Here is a 22,576-nt window from a genome sequence, read left to right on the forward strand (position 1 = left end):
GTTTAGTTTTATTTTACATGTATTTACTTTAAAAATCTTACATTGCAAGAATGTGGTAATAATCACCCTTAATATATTGTGGAGATTGTCGCCTTTTTTTGAGGGGGAAAAATTATCCAATGCTACCACCGTGAGCGAAGCGAGAGAGAGTGTCAGATTCTTACTGACTAAATCACCCCGTTTCTACTTTTGCTACCTATCTATTTCATAACACATTTAGCAGAATCAGATTAAAAATAGTGTTGACTTTTCACCAGTTACATTATGAATCCCATATACAAATCTAGACTACTATTACTAAGATAATAAAACTTTTAGTTGTAAACAAAGGGTTCAAATTTCTTTACTACCTCCATGATTTTTTTTTAAATCAGTTAACATTGAATTTAACACCTTCACCTAAAAAATACTATGCTGAAAACCGCATAAAAATCAGTTCAGCCAAACGCGAGATAATCATGCACAAACATTCAAACATACATACTATACAATTGAAACTGAGAACCTCCTTTTTATGAAGTCGGTTAAAAATAGAACATCAATACAAACGACAGCAAAACATCACTTCAACATTCTAATTATTTAACGAAAGCTAATTAACCAGCATTCACATGCTAAATGACTGATGCTTCCGTAGACATTACCTTACCTTCATTCCACTACCAAGTCCTAAACCAAATCATCATGCCTTCAGGAGTAATCTTTGTAATTTACATACCATCAAGTAATTACGAACATATACTAAGATTTGGGAAGCCAAAAGACTTAGTTCCTGTAGAAGAATCTGCTGTTAAGCCGGCAAGATTAGCGGTAGAATTGCGGAATAAGAAATCTAGGAGTATTCCTGTACATTTGACCCAGCAGTATTATAATGAAGGCTACAGCCAACCATTGGAAAATATTGATGAGAGCGATGAAGTTTTCACTATGGAGAATGTAAGTGTTGATGCCAATTAGAAAGTCTTGTTGTGGTGGTCGTTGCCAATTTATTCACTTACGCTTTTAGATCTAGGTATTTGTTACATAGGTAGGTACCTACCTATTGAAAGTGAAATGATATTTATAAATTGATTAGAATACCGTGCATTATATTTAAATGTTGTTATTTATTACTTTTTATGTTTTCTTTTAGTCAATAAATAGTAGGTAAAACTCACATATAATTCAACTCAACTAAAATACAAAATTTACGAACAAAGTAAAAGTCAAAATATTTATCACAATTAATCCTAAATTGGGCACTTTTGAAACGTTCGTCTGTCCGTCAGTGAAGCTAGTTGCTCGTTCCAAAGTGTAGCATCGAAAGAAGAAGAATGAGCAAGAAACTCCGTAAAAGTAACACAATTATTTGTAACATTTTAAAAGACTAAAAACAATGAAAGATGAAGAGATAGAATACTTACTTATAAAAATGTAACATAAATACCTTAAGCCAATATCTATATTTGACTGCACGGTTGGCGCGGTGACTGGGCAACTGGTTGCCGTGCAACGTGTAGCGGGTTAGATTCCTGCACGGAGCAACTCTTTGTGTGATCCACAAATTGTTGTTTCGGGTCTGGGTGTCATGTGCATGTGAAATTTTATGTTTGTAAACGACACAGGAGAAAACCATAATGCGGGGCAACGTTTAAAAAAAATCATTATCAAAAGAGATGAAAACTATTTGAATGTACGCAGATACTACAAGAGCTGCTAAGCAAGTTGCACGTGGAGCACGTGGTTTGGATAAGTGACAAACCGGGGAATTATTTCGAGATCGTGTTCCCTCTGCCAACTGGCGACCAGTGTGAGACCATGCTGCACTGTCTCACGCAGCTTGGAATCGGTGTACGATGCAAATCTATTGTCAGGTAAACATGGACTATTGAACACCTTTTGATCCTCGAAATCAAGCAGAAACACATACATATATCATCACTTACATACATATAGCTGCACTGTCTCACGCAGCTTGGGATCGATGTACGATGCAAATCTATTGTGAGGTAAACATGGACTATTAAGCTCCTTTTGATCCTCGAAATGAAGCAGAAACACATACATTATCATCACTATCATCACTTACATACATATAGCTGCACTGTCTCACGCAGCTTGGGATCGGTGTACGATGCAAATCTATTGTGAGGTAAACATGGACTGTTAAGCTCCTTTTGATCCCCGAAATGAAGCAAAAACACATACATATATCATCACTTACATACATATAGCTGCACTGTCTCACGCAGCTCGGGATCGGCGTACGATGCAAATCTATTGTCAGGTAAACATGGACTATTGAGCCCATTTTGATACCCAAAATTAAGCAGAAACACATACATATATCATCACTTACATACATATAGCTGCACTGTCTCACGCAGCTCGGGATCGGCGTACGATGCAAATCTATTGTGAGGTAAACATGGACTATTAAGGACCTTTTGATCCTCGAAACGAAGCAGAGACACATACATATATCATCACTTACATACATATAGCTGCACTGTCTCACGCAGCTTGGGATCGGTGTACGATGCAAATCTATTGTGAGGTAAACATGGACTGTTAAGCTCCTTTTGATCCCCGAAATGAAGCACAAATACATATTTCACTATATAGTATGAAAACAAAGTCGTTTTCTCTGTCCCTATGTCCCGTATTGTATGCTTAAATCTTTAAAACGCATCACTCCATCAAAATACGCAACGGATTTTGATGGGATTTTTGTTAATAGATAGAGTGATTCAAGAGGAAGGTTTATATGTATAAAACATGCATAATATATCACCATTTCACCCATGCAAAAGGGCGTGACGCTAGTGTACAAATATAACACCCACTGTTTACCAGTTATTATGAGTCCCATGTAACAAGAAGTGAGTCTACTGCCCTATCTATATGTACTGGGCACAATTCCAGTCTCCATGCTATACTGAGATTTTTCTGAAACGAAAAACTCCCCATCACCAACAATCAAACCCTAAACCGCTTGATCGGTAATAGACAGATTAGGCAATTATACACTGAAAGACAAGGACTACAAACATCGGATTATCCTTTCATAATATTATACTAAAAAAACTATATACATCCTGATTTTTGATTCAAACATTCAAAGTCAATTTGATCCTTTTAATGTTTTTTTTAACCGTCTTTCTTCAGTGAAGTCGGTTATTTATTTGTGAAAAGTTTTTTTTTATTTAAAAATGGAATGTTTGAATGATACCTAACTCTCAGAAAAAAATTGGCTGGTTATAAAAAAATTGGCTGTAGGTATAGCTTACCAAAACAATACCTAGTACATGTAGTTACATGGACCATTAGAAGACGGGTACATCCCTTCACAATACGCTAATATCTCTGCAGTTTAGTAAACAATGATCGATCGGTATCGGCTTACACTCCATCTTAGGATGCTGCCTATTGTATATGTTATAGTTCGATTAGTGTAAGCGGTGTATCTGTGTTGTGTGCATAATATTGCACGCATTTAACTAAGAGATTGAGTGATGTAGTTGATTGGTCATTGTTAATCACTATGATTACTTATGTATTGACAACTGATAAAAACTAAAACAACTTAAATGAAACCAGTACCTAACCAGTTCGGAAATTGGCCAAAACAAAAAATGTTGAACTTCTCAGTAACTAGCCACTTTTGAACAACGGACTACAGGGCTAATTTTGTAGGAAATTAGTTGTATTATCACCTTCCAAGAGGAATACGTCGAATTACAAGTCACATTGTACCTATATTAGTATAGTAAAGTAGTGTGCAGAATAACCTGGAGTACACATTGCTGGATTTTGGTAGAAGTAGAAAACATATTGGTTGAAATAAGAACGTAGCGTAATATTGTGATATCTAAAGGAGTTCAATATTGCAGTGTATTACCCTGCAATGTGGTGCACTCGGCTACGCCAAATGAACAAATTACTGATGATACGGATATGTAAGTTACATACAATTACCTATAATAATAAGAATCTAGTACCTAGATTAGGGGTAGCTATCCCGACAAACCTTGTAACGCTTCAAAAAATTTTTTTTCACCTCTTATAGGTACCCTTGGACTGCCACAAATTATTCAACACCAAAATTGATCAAATCAGTCCAGCCGTTTTTGAGTTTTAGCGAGACCAACGAATAGCAATTCATTTTTCTATATGTATTAGATATTTTGTAATACATAGACTCGAGTCCGTGCCCTTGTCAAAATTTAAATTAAATAGTCCAAACTTCCTAACTACTAGTAGTATTTAATAGGTACTTAGCCTGAACCAGAAATCTAATATTTAATTCCTGTATTTGTATGTATCACATGTAGTTTCTATAACTGTAAAGGTAAAATGTAGTTAACTTTAAAGTCACAGCAGCATTATTTGCTCAAAATTTTCTTTCAGGCGAAAATCCGAAGACGCAACTCGATGGAGGAATTTTGTGGAGTCGATAAGGTCTAAACTGACGGTAAAACAAGTTGTGGACGGGGTGCGGGGAGGGGGGGAGCTCTCGTTTGATTATCTAACGCTAATTATAACAGCTGAGTGAGTGATAAACAGTACTAATCGTTTGTTTTGCCATTAATCACAAACCTTGAATGAATGAGAACTATTATTTACCTAACTATTATAAACTTTGATTTCAAAAGATCACACTAATAGTTGTTCCGTTGATCAGACACAGTGCCATTTTGTACAAAATATTGGTTACAAACTTGTATCAACGTAGCACCGAATATAATTACCAGTAGATAGATAATATGGATATTTTGATACTGGGTGAAGTAAAGGTCGTCGTCCAGGTTTTTCAAGAAATCCGGAGTTGCGGACAACGTAACGGATCACCGGGGCTCCGGCTTAAAGCAGAATGATTCTCCCTCCTCAAAAAAAAATACGACTAAAAATACGGTTTGAAATTAAGATACGACATTAATATTTCAGCTCCCTAGCAGCCCTTGGTCTTGTAGAAAATAACGCGTCCAACATCGTAGCAGCGATGTTGGTGTCTCCCCTCATGGGTCCTGTAATGTCCATCACCTTCGGCACCATAATATCAGACAGGAGTCTCATTAGGAGTGGCTTCGAGAGCTTGGTGTTAGGCATGTTCCTATCTCTACTATTTGGGTTCATATTCGGCCTGATATTGGGAAGCACTGAAATGCCTTGGGGATTTGGAGATTGGCCTACTGAGGAGATGAAGGGACGGTTGGTGGTTTTTTTTTTTATTGTATCATATATATTTGCATTTTTTTGCCCTCCACTGAAAGGGTAAATAGAACACATATTACATATGTAACAGAAGTTCGAAAGGGTTTTTGAACTGGAGTCTCACTGTTTCATTGCTAGTAGTAGAGCATAGGTCTCATTTTGTAGCACGAGTTCAATGCCTGATGTGAGCAAACTATAAATTAGAATCGTTATTCATCAGTATCCCAAGAAAAACAGACGAACCAAATAAACGCTTTCACTTTCATTCCACTTCACTTCACTGACCTAGAAACCATTAAAACACTTTCATAATTATTCATCAATAGCTGTACCCTTCCAATACGAATAAAACATTTCATTGAATGTTCAGAATAGGGAAGATGCAATATTTTTATTTATGTTTTCATTGTAAAGCATTCCATGTAGAATAGACCACAAGTATATTAAAAATTAAAAAAAACCCTAATTTATTGCAAAAAATGCGTTTTGAAACTGACAGTAAATTTTCGCGCGGAAACGGACCTATAGTTCCGATGACGTCATACCTGTTTGTCGATGTCTGTCACTGTTCACTGTTTGTTACCGTCGCTGGCTTTTTTCAAAATTTCCTCTATTTTCAAGATATATTTTGATAAAACTAAAAATGGACATCCCATCAACATCTGGTTATTACAACAACAGCACCAAAAAAAGCCGTATTGACTCATGTTTCGTGCCATTGTGTCCATCAACTTCAACCAAATTTCCTAATAAATTGTTTTTAACTAGGCCTTCTGATCCCAAACTGAGAAAAAGTGGTTCCAAGCTAAAAATGTATAGACATTTTACCACCTGGAGCTTGTATCATGGCAGACAGAGGCTTCAAGCACATTTGCACAAGCAATTTCAGTTAATAAGACCACCTAGTGTTAGCAACACTAAGAAAAGTTCAAGAGATGATGTACTAAGGTCAAAGAAAATTGCAAGCCTGCGAATTCATATTGAAAGAGTGATCAGAAGACTGTGTGAGTTTGCTTTTTGAAGCCACATTCCTGTGTTTATCATTTCCTAATTCCCCATTTAGACTATAGTATAATCATTTGTTGTGCGCTTGTCAATTTGCAATCACCTTTAATTAAAATTGAATAAAAAAAGTATTTAAAAAACAAAGTTTTATTTAAAATATCTACAAAATGGTTACAGAAAAAACATGTAATTAATATCTTTTAATTTTGGAAACACAGCATCTATCCAGAATTTCTTTGCAGCATTCATAACTTCATTTATAAAAGCATTGTATCGCTTTTATAAATGATTTTCTAGAAGTACATATAGATAATTTTGTCTTTTTCCAATAACATGTTATGGACGCTCCTCAGATCTTCTGTGTAACCATAGCAATAGTGCAGCAGCATGCTTACACCCACCTGGAAATAGATTTTAGTCTAAATTATCCATGCTACAGATTAACTATTTAAAATAACCTGAAATGTTTACCTTCAGAAGCCGCACAATCTTCGCATTGGCAGGACTGAACAGCTTTGTGTTTCATTTACATGGCTGTAACACGATAACCTTCTTTACGTAATGCTCCGGCGTAACTCGACTTTGTACTAGTACATAATTCTGCATCTCATTGAACATAGCCGAGTAGTTATCGCATTATTTGTACACTCGAAAACTCCGCACTTTCCATAACACGAAGTTCAATGCCATGTCTACGCAAACTGGTAAATCCTAGAATCTGCTTTATAAACCCAGCTTCCATTTTTAGCCGATAAATGAAAAACAGACGAACCAAATAAACGCTTTCACTTTCATTCCACTTCACTTCACTGATTGGTGTTTAGAAATACGTTTCTTTACATGTAACTTTTTATTCATAATTATTCATCAATAGCTGTACCCTTCCAATACGAATAAAACATTTCATTGAATGTTCAGAATTCGAACAGTTTTCTGCGAACCAATTAACAGTTTGCTAACATTTTGTTTATAGAGGCAACGTTCGATCTCTCTGGATGGGCGTGCTATGGGCCTTGACGTCAGGCACAGGAGTAGCACTCGCCTTACTTCAGGGCAGTGCTGGCCCGCTCATTGGTATCGCTATTTCAGCATCTTTGTTACCACCTGTGGTTAATTGTGTAAGGATTACTCTTTAAATTAGAACTCTCTCTTACCAAACGAAACGTAGCGGTTGACTACATTATTTCAAGAACTATACTTCACGCTGATATTCTGTGACAGGGTGGTACTTTTCCGGTTGGGCCGGCTCATACAAAAATAGGCTCTATCACCTTTTACATAGTGTTTAAGATTATGGTTATAGATACATATCCTTATATTTAAAAATACAGACCTGGCTGAGTGTAACCATATCAAAAGTTGCCTCTTAATTTCCAGGGCTTATACTGGGCTCTAGCGTGCATATGGCTGCTCTACCCAGGTGTCAAAATCCCACACATAAAGGGAGAAGCTTACACAGGGAACTCATCGTATACTCCGCTGTATCACGACTACCTTCCGATTGAGTTTGCTGTTAATGGTATGGCCATGTTTATAGTGTAGGTACTTAAAAGATAACTAAATTTTTTAGACCTTATGATCCTAAAAACATGCAAAACAAGCCTTATAAAAAGTTAGAATGTAATCACACAAATCGATTTGAAACTGACCAACAGCTTGATAGCTGCACTTAGGTAATCGATATCTAGGTACCTACCTTTATTGCAAATTCCTTTTCCTTAAAATGCCACTTTACTAGTCAATCCTTATCTAACTAGTACCCAGTTAGTTACATTATTAGATATTAATACATTGCTTGGTCTTTACCTTTGCCCCTAATTACCTACTGTCCTTTAAGTCATCGCACTTTTATCCAGGAATCGTAAGCTGCTGTCTAACAATAGTGAACGTTATCTGCATATTCATAACGGCTATAATATTCCTGAAGATAAAGGAAGTAGCTGCACCGTACACTTCAAGTCCAGACCTTCGTAGATTTTGGGAGCAGGATATCAAGGTCGCAAGGGATGCTAACAGGGCTAACTTGCATAAGGCTGAAGATGACGAACGAGCTGAGTAAGTAGGCTTATAATTTATCTATACTAATCTATACTAATATTATAATCTATACTAATATTATAATCTATACTAATATTATAAAGCTGAAGAGTTTGTTTGTTTGTTTGAACGCGCTAATCTCCGGAACTACTGGTCCGATTTGAATAATTCTTTTTGTGTTGGATAGTCCATCTATCGAGGAAGGCTATAGGCTATAAAACATCACGCTATGACCAATAGGAGCCGAGCAGAGCGGGTGAAACCGCGCGGAAGTAGCTAGTAACATATAACCACCATAGTTAATGAAATAATTCAAATAATAACGGACGCCGAAAGGCCGATAACGCATTTGATACGCCTTTCCATGGTCGTCGCAAATTTTTTTTTATTAACAAATTGATGTCTTGATTTTATTTAGGTAATACTAAAATGATCGATGATAGTTTGGTTGGTAGTGCACATAGATAATAATATCTTATCATATCATGGCTATAAGTAGTGTTTTGTTAAGATTTTGTAATCTTATGATGTAAACAACGTACCTAAATATAAATAGGCCGGGGAATATTATTTATCAATGTCGAACATAATACTTGAACCCGCATTGATTAAATGGCAATTCGCATAGAAATTAATGACACTATTTTACTATTTACTCATGAATGGGTAGTTACGGTAGGAATACCCATGTATTATATATGAATAGCGCCTGAAAGAAGCCGCTAGCTATTTACCCAGTAATGGGATGTTTTATTCGCTTATGTAGAAAGCAAACAAGAGTGGATTGGTAGGTACCTAAGTACGTATCTCACTTGGAGATTGCATGCTATCACAATCTTGCGTAAAAGGTCTTTAACTAAATGACATTTCCCACAGGTTGGTCTTGGAAGATCTCAATCAAGAAACTGATGAAGCCATCAGGGAAAAGCTAGAGGCCGCTGTCGAAGAGGCTCTGGACGATGAAACATATAGGAAAGTGAAGCGAATGAGTTATCAGAGCCATAATGCTGACGAGGTATCTAAACCAATCGCTTTTTCAAACATTTTGCGTGAAATGTAACTATTTGCACAGCTGATGTTATCGAAATGGCGCGTGATATGTAACCTTCGGAGATTGTTTCCGAGATAAATTTTAACAACATGACGTTATCGGGGTTGTACACTTGTACTCATTATGTAAAAATGTAAATAAAAATAGTAGCTACGTAACTGACAAAAAAGACCAGTTTTAACAACATCTATGAACCCGTGTAATAAAGATTTCAAGGACTCTCAATCAAATTAGTTCATATCTCCGACTTGTGACCTTTTGTGATTGAGATTTGTATGACGCAAGTCACGAATTTGTGGACAATCGTGATCACACATCACAATATCGCAAATAACACCTAGTCACCTACATACGTAGGTTCAAATTAATCTAACGGGAAAACCACCGACTATTCTAATTTTGTGTTCACATTTCAGGTTTTCCGCACTATTGGACTGTCGAGAACTCCTATATCTTTGTTGTCGAGCCAACTGAACTCTGGAGTCAGTACTCCTACTGCTCCCAAACCTTCGAATGTGGATGACATAGCGGCACTGGACAAGTTACTGACGTCATTGCTTGGCTTGAAGGAGAGTAAACGTGGAAGATCCTTTATGTCCCATCGTGGGACTCCGCGATCCAGTCGGATTCCAAGAACTGTGCAAGAGGGCGTTGGATTCAGCCACAGCAGGCAGACAGAGTCATGGCCCGAGAGGATTTATGAGGACTCTGTTGTGCGCAGCGTCATTAGCAGTCTAAGAGCCAGCAAAAGAAGCTCGCAAATGGAAGAAGCGTTTATGACGCCAAAATAGACTAGTTGTTGCAATTTTCTGGTGTCCATTGGAGACTTAGAATTTGTTTTCATTAAAATGTTTGAAATTATGAGAATTGTCTTTTTGAAAATAGGTTTGGTAGTTACCAAGTATGCTTTTCTGTACTGCACTCGGAATTAATAAAAAGTAGGTCAAATCAAGCCAAAAAGTAGAGGCCTCCATTGGAGGAAATCAAGTGGATACTTGGTAGGTGTGCAAGTGTCACCTACTGGCTACTTGGAAGAGTAACTATTTATAGTTATAATTCAAAACACCAAAGAACATTTTTATGTCAAATATTTATTTCGTATTCAATAAATTACTGTATAACAAAAATATATTTAACATACGTTACATAATTGATTTACTAATTACATTATAAGTACCTATTTGTATGTAGGTAACGTTTTATCACAGCAAAGCTTATGTCTCGAGGTGTTTATAAAAACTGAGAATACTACGCAATGTAGTAATTATGGTAAATTGACAATAAGTGCCATTTTAAAACTAATATTTAAAAATTCTTACTACCTACTTATTATGATTGATATTTCAACTAGTGGACAGCCTTTGTCAAGATGAGTGGTGCTTTATCTTGTCTTCTAGTAAAGCTTTCGCAGGCTTCGTGTGTTTGACTTGTGATGTGTATACGTCGTATCCTAATGATATCGTGTTGTCGTACAGCACTCTGTACTTGGTCGGTAGGAAGTAGAAGTTGATGATCTGCGCCGGCGGCCACACCATCCACTCCGCGCGGTACAACTTCACAAACTTATCTTTCACTTCCTCCTTGAAATTCTCGTAAGGATTCTCTTCGAACAGGGCTAGACTTCCAAACAGCGTGATTATCATAACAGGTGAGAATATGAACTGATCTAGCACCAATTTCTTTATTACCATATCCACAGTCTTTCCCACTATAAACTTATCTAATACTTTGTACCAGTGGTGGCATAGGATCCCCACTGCTACTCCTGAGAATGCCATGTGCGCGCATCTCTTGAAATCATAATGAGTTTGTTCCTTAATGTATATCTCATAACTCTGTTCCATCAGATCGCCCACCGACGATAGGCTCAGTGATATGGTCACATTTGTATAAAATAAATATTTATCACTAAATGCTACTTTCATGAAACTTTTAACTTTTGGAATTGCTGTTGTTCTTCGTACATTGGCTGCTATGGTTCTCCATGTGGAGAGTAGTATTTTCATTATCTGCAAATAATAACATTGTGTTACGACTTTTTAATTGAGAGAACCTTTGTTTTAGTTTATTTGGCATGACATAACCGTTCACATTACAGAATGCGTCAAATGGGCGTCACCACACAGATCTTGATATTTTAATATCAAATACAAAACGACAAAAAAGGTTTTATTGGTTAATAGCTAGTGACCTATTTTATAACTTTAGCGAAGTAACATTCCTATATTCTCCATTTTCTCTATCATAACAATAGCTGGGTACATAGTGGGCTTTGTCAGGTATACTGCATGGAGAACAATCAAGAATTTTGAGTCTAATGCTTCAGTGCAGTAAGCAATGCTTTATGCGCACTGGCTGGCAATGGTTTTATATGAAGAACTGAGATGAGGCCTAATTTCAGACACTTGATTTACTGGACAAATAAATAACTATATGCATTTTTTTACGTTTAATGAAACAGATAAGAGTATCAACAAAGAATATTTATTATTAAATCAATAATAGAAAAACAATAACGTAAAAAAATACACATTTCATTCTTAATTCAATTCTTAATTCCCATTCGTATTTTCCGTTTCTACATTAACTATTATCTTTTTGTACACTTTCTTTCTCTTTGGCTTTATACCTTGAATGCTTAACATGAGAAGTATAGATATCATAGCCTAAAGATATTGAGTTATCATACGCTACTCTGAATCTTGTTGGTAAAAAATAAAAGTTTATAATTTGTGCTGGTGGCCATACAACCCACTCAGCTTTGTAAAGAATCCAGAATTTTTCAGAGACTTCAGCTGTAAAGTTCTCGTATGGATCATCTTCAAAAATTGCTACAGTTGCAAAGAATGACAATATAACTACAGGGGAACAAATGCACTGATCCATTATCAATTTCTTTATCACCATGTAGATGGTTCTACCGACTATAAATCTATCTAAGACAAGGTACCAATGATGACAAATAACACCTGCAGTAAAACCTGAGAATGCCATTTGAGCCGTTCGTTGGAAATCAAAGTGTACAAGTTTTTTTTTAATAATTTCGTAAGACTGCTGTATCAAATCTCCACAACTTGATGATCCCATGGATATCATGATGTTTGTGTATAACAGATTCTTGGCATTAAATGCATTGTCTACTGCGACTTTATATGATGTGTAAGCTTTGGAAAATACTCTTCTCATTACCATTGTTAGGGAATATCTAGAACAAATTAAGTAAGTAGTTACTCTACTAAATGTCTAAAATTTGAATAGGTACCTAAATAAATAAATAAATATCTACCTATAAAAATAATCTAGACTACAAAAGAAAAAAAACATTGTTATTAGAGAACTAAAATAACTTTGAATCTGTGTGATGACAAGTGCCTCTGTATAGTTTTATAAAACATGCATGTGACTCAAATAGTTAAAACTTTGCCTGGTGTAAAAATCTTAACCACAACTAAATGGGAGTTAGTCTGAGAAGTAGTAGGTATGTATTACTATGTAGATGAAATACTCCGCCTTTAAGGATACCAACTGACCAAATAGGCTTCTAAAAAAAAACTACAAACTATTTATCAAAACCATGTTAATTAGGTATAAGTCATACCTCAATATTTATTAACTCACTTTCTATCGTATTGTATTTAGTAACATTAGAAATTACGTATCGGTGCAGTTTATTTTTGGCATAGGAATTTTATTATAGCCAATTTTTAGTGCGTGTTGAAATTAACTAATTATTTGTTATTTCTAAACCAATTATGGTTATTATATAAATACAACAATTTATTAATAGCCTTTTTCTCCACTTAGTATCTCATCATTAATGATAATATTACAAAATATAAGTAATAACATAAAAAAATACTTACAATAAATTAATGACGTATAAAAAGAAAATATGAAATTTATATCTTGTCCATAGCAGTATTTAAAAATTAAACACTATAATTTTTGACATTTTTTATATTATATAACGTTGTTCAAATAAAATCACTCGATTTTCCAGGAAAATTCTAACCTCAATAAATTCAAACATTGCCCAAAAAACCATGCTGTCAAGAGACTACTGTCATTAGTGTCACACAAAATCGAACGTGTTGCCATGCTATGCTACTGTTGATAGAGATGCACCTTACATGCTCCCATACATTGTACATAACCACAACATAACATAACATTCAGGCAACCAGCTTTGTTTAGGCAGACCTTTGGAGGCTATTTGGTGAAAATGTTTTATTTTGTTCTGTTAGGATTCTTAGGATAAGCGGTGATAATAGGTATCTTTTTTTGCACCAAGAACCTTGAACTTGCACCCCATTTTTGAACCCATAGTGAACTATAGAGTTTTTGTGCGCGTAAAGGCTGGTATCAGAAGAAACAACAAAGAATAAACAATAGAAGAATAGAAAAAAGTATTGTTTGTCTATGGACGATTGAGGTTTCGTGAAAGCGCGTCTTGCTGAACTAAACGAATACAAAATAATTTTATTGTAACTGTACTGTCTATAAATTTTCAGACTGTAAAGATGGCAGGTAAAGAATGAAACAAATGTTTTAATGATAAAATATCTAATTAACCTATGTCACTATTATGATTTTAATGACATTATACATGTTCCTAGTTAGCTTGTTTATCCTTAAGAAACTCGTAAAAATGTGTTTAACACCGAATTTTTATGAAAGTACAAGCACTGCACTTGTCTAATTATGATTTAATTTAAACTTATATTGTTTTCAGACAAATTAACCCTAGATAGACATGCTATGAAAGACCGGGCAACGTCCCACCTTCGTATTTACGTCGGCGGTTTACAAGACAGTGCCTCAGTGGACGAGTTATACAACCATTTCATACAATATGGGGAAATACATGGTATTGTTATTAATAGGAACTTTGGATTCGTCCAGTTTGCTGAAGAATCGAGTGCCCAGGAAGCTATTGTCAAAGCGAATGGAACTATGTTCCAAGGAAAGAGTCTCAGTGTGAAAACTGCACAGACAAACATTGGTGTCATTGATAAGAGGTAATATTTCACTTAAGTATAAACTCCACCAAGTTTGTATATTCTTTCTAAAGTCTTTTGCAACTACATAAACAACAGCAGTATTTAATTAGTCAAGTGCAGCATATTGGTTACAGATTATGGGTGGTGCTAAAATTGTTTCTATCTGCTTAGAAGCAGAAGTAAGTACATATAAGTACCACCCAAAGCAATGGATTATAAGTTCTATGTAACTCCGCCAAGCCTATTTTTTCATTTATAATAATATAATACATCTTGCCTTTTGTGTTATACGTAAAACATTTTGACTCATTGGATTTTTTAACTTGGACACATAACATTTACGTCTTGCTGGACATACTACTAAACAATTTACAATAATAGTAATATTTTTCACAGGCATATGGATCCAGCAGCATCTGACATGCCACCAGCAGCGGCTCATAATGATAAGGCCCCCTTGATGGGTGCTGATGATGGCAATGAAGAGCTTTATGATAATTTTGGAAATTATATTGGAGATCAAGTACAGTACAAAAAATAAACCGACTTCACTAAAAAAGTTAAAAATAACTTTAATTTCGGAAGTCGGTGTTTCTCGGTATTATTTGTTTGCTACACCGACTTCCGAAATTAAAGTTATTTTTAACTTTTTTAGTGAAGTCGGTTTATTTTTTTGTAAAAAGTATTTTATTTCACACTTTTTAAAAAATGGTGGTTAAAACTGTTAACTGTGGTTAACACTGGTTAAAATTCTCTATCTCAATAACTACTTTATTTATTTGTATTGTCACAGTCACTTAATTAACTTTATTGTGATTTCTATGTTAGTATGAAGTTCCATTGGCCATTTCTGGTCTTCTTCATCAGTTCCACCTCTTCAAAGGTTACTTTTTGACTGTAAATGCTTCAATTCTAGATGAATATACCAAAATCACTATATAGTTCCCTATAATATTTGAGGAGTTCCCTCGATTTCTTTAAGATTCCATCATCAGATCCTAACTTGGTGACAGTGGGACCACCTCAGAACTATCTACTTTCGAACAAAAAAGAATTTTGAAAATCCGTCGACAATTGACGGAGTATTTGATGAACAAACATACAAAAAAAAAAAAAAACATACAAACAGCCGAACATAGTACCTCCGCCTTTTTGTGAAGTCGGTAATTAATACCCATGTTTCATACCTAGTCTCAGTCTACCCATGAAACCTAGAGAATTATGACATGAACCACCTACTTTGAATATTTTTAAGGACCTACTTTGATAAAGTTAAGGAGGTGCTCAATCACTAAATCACTTAAGACCTAAGTTAATTACTAACCCTAGTTCTTGAGCGAGTCTGCTTCAGGTTAACAGTGAGAATCAAGTACCAAATTATTCACTAATTCTTTAAAATTTTCCAGGTTACAGAGATGAAGAATATGATGAAGGTTATCCAGGTAAACCTGGATGGGAGGGGAGGGGAGGAATGCGCGGCCGAGGCATTCCAAGGGGACGTGGACGTGGCCGCGGCCGTGGAGCTCCTCCTGGCTTCAGGGACCGCTCGCCGGTATCAGGTAGAGGTCTGTTGATTATTATCATTCATAATTCATTACTTTAACAACATAGATACGTCTAATGACCGATATTAATTAATGATTATTGACATTAATATTACTCATATTCAAAGATATGGATTTAAATCGTTTATTAATTTCGGTTGTAAATCATACTCATACTAGTCGTACAGCATGATAATAACTAGCTTAAATATTTAAACATAATTTTGTTTTATTCCTCTATCCACTACCATCTTATAGATTTGACCCACTGACGAGTTTCGACACTTATGTATCCTATGCATAAGAGGCTGTAATAAAAATATCGTAGCTATTTTGAGCACCTACCTCTTTTTTATTATTTTAAGTGGGTTCTCATTTTTCGTGAGTTTTTTTTTATGTAAGGGGCAGGTACTTTAATACTCAAGTGTGTTATGTAGCTAAATCTGTCAGAGGGCAGTAGTAAGGCAAGAGAAGGGATGAACTTAAAATTGTATAAAACTCAACACAGTTAAGGTATTCACTTTGAAACTGACATCTAGATGCACGCTCGTGTTCTCGACGTTTGAAGGTAATCTTCAATCTTTATAAAAAAGAAACGGACAAAATCGGACTTTGAGCATATTTTTGATAACGTAATGTTAGGAACAACCCTGAAATAGTCATTACTTATTTGATATCCCTGGAATGTAAACATCTTTTTGCTTACATGTGTTATATACATACTATGTAAGTATACCAATCACACGAGGTTAAGTCGCATACTATAATTATTCTGGATATATCAAATTGCGCAACTCATACAAAAATGTTCATCGCAATTGATTTTTATTTTTAGTTTCTTATTCATTCAAGTGTTGTTGTCACGTATTTTTTGTGTTAGACGTGTCTAGTGTTTAGTGAGTTTATTTATTTTTGTTTCTGTTCAGCTGGTGAATGGAAAGAGCGCAGTAGTTACGACCGCTATCAACAAATGTCAGAATATCCCAGAGCGCTACCTGTCACAGAGAGAAATGATTGTGAAATTATTGTCGTCTCAAAATCCCTTACGTAAGTACCTACCTGTTAATTACAACTGTTTAAGTGTTTCATGGGTTAATGTAAAGGCAATGAAATGTTATCGATGGTAATTAGCCGGATAGTAGCTAAAATTGACTTATTTTCTATAACTAACTTGTGTATAAACTTTGAAATGTGTGTATAAACATTTAAACAAATGTAAACAAAATTATCGTTACGAGTCGAATATGTAGGCGGAGAAATAGATAACATGCTAGTGCTTATAATAAACTATAAGTATTAAGAATTTGGAAATCGATGAAACCAATAAAAAATTAACTGACCACAGATTGAAGTTTCGTGGTCAGTATTCGTTTTATTAACTTTTCTACGTCAGAGTAAAGTCTGTAAAGCGCGTAATGTTTGTTTTTAATTATTTATAATTCTTTTGTTTACAGGGAATATGCAGAATACATCGAAGGTCGACTCAAAAGGCTAGGCATTGTGGTTGATCTTTTGTTTCCCATGGAAGATGTACCGATTGGCAAAGTACTCGGTAACATTGCGTCTCGCGGCTGTCTATACGCCATATTAGTAATGCCACAAAATCAGGAGCACAGGTCCTTAACACTAACAATACTTCACGGACTGCCTCAAGGTGAGTCATTGCGGTACTATAGTCGATGTTTTTAATGGGGTGGGGCGTCAAACGAGTAGCTGCAACACCGTATGATAGTAAGCAATCGGCGCCTTCCATGGATACAGGTCATACCAGATGACTCAAATTGCGTTGCGATCCTCTTGAAGGTCATCTCACTTCATCAAGAAGTTAGGCTTACAGTAATCTCACTAGACGAAACAATGCATCCACTGTTTTAGACTAGTTAACTGTAGTAAAATGGTATAGTATGAGTTTTATGCTAAAATGTCGCCCTTTTTATTCAAACAGAACATCGGAATATGCCACTGGAAGATGCTCTTCAGCTGTTATCCCGCAACTTCCAAGAGGTCCAGAGAGGTGGTCCCTCTGGCAGGGAGGCAGTGTACGCGTTACTCGGCCAGCTCGCTGATGGACGCACCCTCACGGTCTTGCAGTACGATAAAGTTATAGAGTACTTACAGGTTTGTTAGTTTTATTAAGTTTTAATATTATTCAATTTTTAGTGCAAGTAAATTCACTTATAATTTTTTTGTTTTACAGGAACGGAGAGAGCAACAAGTAAAAATCGAGCTTGGGGAGCCATTAAATCCGCCCCCTACCAACAAAACACAAGTAGATCTTCAACAAAGAATTCTAAGTATATTAAATGATAAGAAAGTGATAGCCCCGGTGGAACAGCCGCCCCCCGCGGCGCCGACGCCGCCGGCCCCCGCTCCGCCCACACAGAACAAACTGCTGAGTGACCCCACTGTTAGAAAAGCACTAGATTCAATATTACAAAAGTTTACATAGACATTGTGACTCTAATTATTGTGTTTCAAGAATTTATACTGTGCAGTTTCTGACTAGCTCGTGAGTCTGTGCCTAGTTCAGAGAAAAATGTGTAATTAAGAAGATTTATAAACCGAAAACGATACTTCCAGTGTACTATTTCAATTAAGCAAATAAGATTATTTACTCTGTTACATAGAGTTAAATGTAAAGTGAAACAATACAGGGTAAGACCAATACAGTACAGTAAACAAGCATTTGTTTTTTTTTTCATTATGGTATCTATGTAATATTATAAAAATTGTCTTGTGGAGTTTAGTATTGCTGGTCAACACGGGGTTATTTATTCACTCTTTATTGTATTTCTGTAACTGTAAGGTCTTATCAATCTTACTGTAATGGAAGTGGCGCGAAACGCTGCTTTCCTCAGTAGATGCGATTGACACAATGTTATTTTTTAGCATTTACTGAAAATAAAACTCAACCATAAGTTACATCAGTTTTATTTATTAAATTCATACATTAGGTGGTCTAAACAAGTTTGTCCACATAGCTAGCAGTTCATTGGTGATGTCAAATGACAATGGTGCTATAAAGTTAATGTGTTATTATTTACATACACATGAAACACTTTTCATTGATGCTAAGAAACAAGATCCAGGATTACTGAAGCAGGAATTGAATACAAATAATTTGGTTCACATGTTTCAATTTCTATGACCCCCAGCCAAACTAACATCCAAAGCTACTGTCATACAAAATAAAACCTTCATGCAAGGATTTATAATATTGTTTACATGATTTTTAAATGTTTTGGTATATCCGCCAGCTGTTCTCTAGGAACTATACACACTGAACGGGATGATTCTATATACAAATATGAGGACAACAATTAGTAGATTTAGATTTCAGGAATTCATAATTATGGCATTTTAAGAATTTGCAACTTCAATTATTTAATGGCTCTATATTATATGATTATTATTTATAACATCCCATTGAGATCAAGGCTCTGAGTCTTTATTAACTTTCAAAAGCATCATCTTTTTAAAAATTATATTCTTTCATCTCTCTAAAAGTTATTAGCTATACAAGATATATATAATAAACTAGGATAACATTACGAATATCCACATCTTACTCTATATAAACATATCCACATACGCCCTTATTACTATAGCGACTAAATGCCACCACACACCCATCAAACCCCATAAAGCTTTGTTGGAAGAATTTGGTGTCAGTGAGAGCTCGACGGGTGAGAGCGATATTTACATGGGATCAGTCAGGTATTGACTGCATTGCCAACCACAACAGTGCAGGCTATTCTGCAATCCTTTTAATCTTTTTAAGTCGTCATACCAATTAGGTTGACCTCTCTGGCGGGTCTTCTTGCTTGGATGGGTCAAAGCCTTCTTTTATGTGCCCTCCCGTGCCTTTGGGATCTAAGTCTGTAGCCCAGCTAAAGTGCATCAATGCTAAATGGGAATTGCCTAACTTATTGTGAACTTTTCCAAGTAAATAATATACTAATGATTCTCTTGGTGCAATATCTTTCAAATGGTGCAGATCTGCTAAAGCTTCTTCTGGTTTACCAGCCCGTAATAAAACAGAAGCTCTGTGGAACCGACACAAAGGATTCTCTGTGTCTAAAGCAACAGCCCTTTCTAAAGTAGCAAGAGCTCTGTCCATCTTGCCTAGAGCTGCTTGTGCTAATCCTAATTGGCACCTCAAAACTCCTGAATGAGGATGTATGGTTAAAGCTCGTCGAATGTGCACTTCAGAAGGCTTCCAACGTTCTTGTCGCGCATAAACTGTAGCAATCCCAAACCATGCAACATAATTACGCGGGTCAATTGCTACTGCCGCTCTGAAGCTAGAAAGAGCCTTGTCTGTCTCCTCGGCAACTGCATACTCATGTCCTAATAAAGCATGAGCATATGCTGCTTCTGGGTTTAATTGAACAGCTCGTTTGAAGAATTTTAAAGCAGTTTCTCTTTCCTTGTGAAGAGAAAAGCAGTTACCAGCAGCAAGCCAAGCTATGGGGTCTTTCCTATCCAATTCAACTAGTTCTTGAGATAATGCTGATAATTGTGCTTCCCGTTGCAAATGCCATAAACAGGTACTATAAATATCCATTCCTTCAGTACGATTTGGATATTGTTTTCTAATTTCAGCAAAAATTTTAGCAGCTGCTTCATATTGAGCTAGTTCATAATGTGCCTTTGCTATCATAGTCTGAACCCAGGGAGACGCTAGTTGCTTTGGTGATGTTTCCTGGAATAATTTAATTGCAGTCTTGCAATCTAGGAATGCCAGTGACTTGTATGCTTCTCCCAAATCCCGCATTAAATTTAACAAAGCAACACCATTGGAGTTCTTTGGTGGTATTGTTGGTGTAACTGTCTCTACACTTTTGTTATTCCTTTCATTAGCTTCTACTGTGTTACTTTTGATATTTTTGGCTGTACGCTGCTTATTTTTTCTTGAAGGACTTTTAGGAGCTACAAATTTTCTACTTGGTGATTTATTATTTTCTTTTACTGAGTAACTGCTGTTATTATTACTAAATAATCTAGATGACCGACGTGGAGCTGGTCCAAGAGTACACCTAGGAGCTGGGCTGAATGCATCTTTTAACTGGCCCATTTGTGCTCGTAACGAGTTTACTATCTTAGGTATGGCTTTCTGCTCATTTGAGTCTGTTAGAGTCGGTGTATATAGTACAGGAGATTCTTCCATCGGTAGCATACCAAAAGAGGGTGAAAAAGGAATAGGTGCCATGCCACTGAACACACTATGCATTCTCTTCACAGGAGCTTGAGTCTCTGGTGTGATGCTAGTGGACATTGTCATAGGGGTTCTCGTAGCCACATTGTTGGGTGTGACATTAGTATTCATAGCAGTATTATTAGGAATGTTGTTACTATTAACAAATGAAATGTTTTCTGAATTGCTGACTAGATTCACTAATGTAGTTACACCAAATGTAAAGTCAGTATTGTTCATTTGGAATACTTGGTGAGGGTCCACTTTTTCACCCATGTTACACAGTTGTGCAAAAGATTTCCACATAAATGGGTTCAATGAAAGTGCTTTTCTGTGAGCTTCTACGGCTTTGCTTCTCCTTTCAGTGAGATTATATATTTTGCCCAAAAGTTGTAATGCATAGGGTGCTTGTTCACCAAATTCAGAAGCAACAATATCTAAATTATTTCCAAGTGTAAGTTCAGCATCCTTAAATCTGAAATAAGGAATTACTGAATGTAGTAAAAACAACACAACATAACAAAGATTTGAACTACTTATTTGCACATTATCATGGTAACTAAACAAAGGCTTAAAGTATTACTTACGATTTTAATTCCAAGAAACATTTAGCTAGCAGGAATCTGGCTTGTGGTAAAGTCAATGACATGTTTTGCAACAAGTATTGAGCCTCATTTATTTTTCCAGCTCTATAATAACAAGTTCCCAGTAAAAAAGCAGTTTCCTCTGATGCCACTGAAACAGAAATTAAAACGCTGATGATAAAACACGATATGGTAGTGCATAATTAATTTCGAAATCATGAATTACGTAAAAATCAATAACAGCACCTTATATGCAGGTGTTAAACAATGATTAAATTGAGCAAATTTTAGTCTAAAGAGATGTTCAATCATTACCTTCGGCGTGTAGTCTCTCAGCCAGAAATATAGCATTGTCGTATTCATAATTATTGAGACAATCCCAAACGATAACCTGTGGGAATTTAAAACGAATTGAAACGTATCTCCACGAAAATATTTCATTTGACAGTTATCGGAAAATCATGTTATTTCTTACCTGTATAGGTTCTTGAACAATCATCTTGGTGGATTATATGCACTTACAAGAATATAAATACTACAAAATATTCACATCGCAAGCAACGAATATTAAATAGTCACAAAATAAATTAGAGCGTATCTTTCACGACGGACATTTTCATTTTTGTTAATTGTCTATGAATGATAAAAATATTGCCAGCGGTAAAACATCCTAAAACTACCATACCATAGACACTTATATCGACGGAGGTTTTAATAATACATTATACTAAAATGTTTATTAAATAAAAAAAAATAGGGAAATAATTTTGTAATTTAAATCACAATTATGCACAGAGTGCAGAGTTTCTTACCTGCTTGAAAGAGATAAAAGATTTTTGTTTAAATAATTAACAAAGTATATTTAATTTATACAATATTAGTAAAAAAAAAGTAATAAATAATCTTATACCTAAACGTTAATAACATACTTCAATATATTAAATCTCTATTTGTTTTCAAAGCTA

General features: G+C 35.5%; 4 protein-coding genes and 1 long non-coding RNA gene across 8 annotated transcripts; 2 read left to right on the forward strand and 3 right to left on the reverse strand.

The window, feature by feature from the left end:
- Nucleotides 1-645: 645 nt before the first annotated feature.
- Nucleotides 646-10,152, forward strand: LOC118272825 (uncharacterized). The gene is made up of 10 exons (XM_035589520.2): nt 646-936; nt 1,681-1,853; nt 3,873-3,938; nt 4,390-4,530; nt 4,927-5,190; nt 7,172-7,316; nt 7,576-7,717; nt 8,055-8,253; nt 9,112-9,250; nt 9,703-10,152. Exons 1-10 carry the CDS (start codon nt 685-687, stop codon nt 10,075-10,077), a joined length of 1,896 nt encoding a protein of 631 aa, XP_035445413.2. The 5' UTR covers nt 646-684; the 3' UTR covers nt 10,078-10,152.
- On the reverse strand, nt 6,330-6,709 carry LOC118272826 (uncharacterized). Its single transcript, XR_004783389.2, has 2 exons — nt 6,670-6,709; nt 6,330-6,599 (listed from the first exon to the last, which is right to left on the reverse strand). It is a non-coding gene; the product is annotated as an uncharacterized LOC118272826 (long non-coding RNA).
- A 205-nt stretch (nt 10,153-10,357) lies between the features above and the next one.
- On the reverse strand, nt 10,358-13,362 carry LOC118272756 (mpv17-like protein 2). 4 transcript variants are annotated; one of them, XM_050693336.1, is made up of 3 exons: nt 13,150-13,362; nt 12,256-12,491; nt 10,358-11,295 (listed from the first exon to the last, which is right to left on the reverse strand). In XM_050693336.1, exon 3 carries the CDS (start codon nt 11,290-11,292, stop codon nt 10,651-10,653), a length of 642 nt encoding a protein of 213 aa, XP_050549293.1. In that variant the 5' UTR covers nt 11,293-11,295; nt 12,256-12,491; nt 13,150-13,362; the 3' UTR covers nt 10,358-10,650. The 4 variants fall into 4 exon arrangements, with proteins under 4 accessions (XP_050549293.1, XP_050549295.1, XP_050549294.1 ...); XM_050693338.1 differs by lacking the exon at nt 13,150-13,362 and adding an exon at nt 12,905-13,057; XM_050693337.1 differs by lacking the exon at nt 13,150-13,362 and adding an exon at nt 12,885-12,902.
- A 294-nt stretch (nt 13,363-13,656) lies between these two features.
- Nucleotides 13,657-18,752, forward strand: LOC118272425 (nuclear receptor coactivator 5). The gene is given in 8 exon segments (XM_050693339.1): nt 13,657-13,813; nt 14,019-14,304; nt 14,683-14,809; nt 15,650-15,851; nt 16,757-16,877; nt 17,285-17,484; nt 17,776-17,948; nt 18,028-18,752. Coding segments are annotated over 8 exon segments (1,368 nt in total). The 5' UTR covers nt 13,657-13,806; the 3' UTR covers nt 18,280-18,752.
- LOC118272424 (cell division cycle protein 27 homolog) lies at nt 18,746-22,264 on the reverse strand. The gene is made up of 4 exons (XM_035588933.2): nt 22,087-22,264; nt 21,927-22,002; nt 21,615-21,762; nt 18,746-21,502 (listed from the first exon to the last, which is right to left on the reverse strand). Exons 1-4 carry the CDS (start codon nt 22,108-22,110, stop codon nt 19,624-19,626), a joined length of 2,127 nt encoding a protein of 708 aa, XP_035444826.1. The 5' UTR covers nt 22,111-22,264; the 3' UTR covers nt 18,746-19,623.
- Between the last annotated feature and the right edge of the window lie 312 nt (nt 22,265-22,576).

The sequence above is a fragment of the Spodoptera frugiperda genome, chromosome 4 (assembly GCF_023101765.2).
Source record: "Spodoptera frugiperda isolate SF20-4 chromosome 4, AGI-APGP_CSIRO_Sfru_2.0, whole genome shotgun sequence".
Lineage (NCBI taxonomy): Eukaryota > Metazoa > Arthropoda > Insecta > Lepidoptera > Noctuidae > Spodoptera > Spodoptera frugiperda.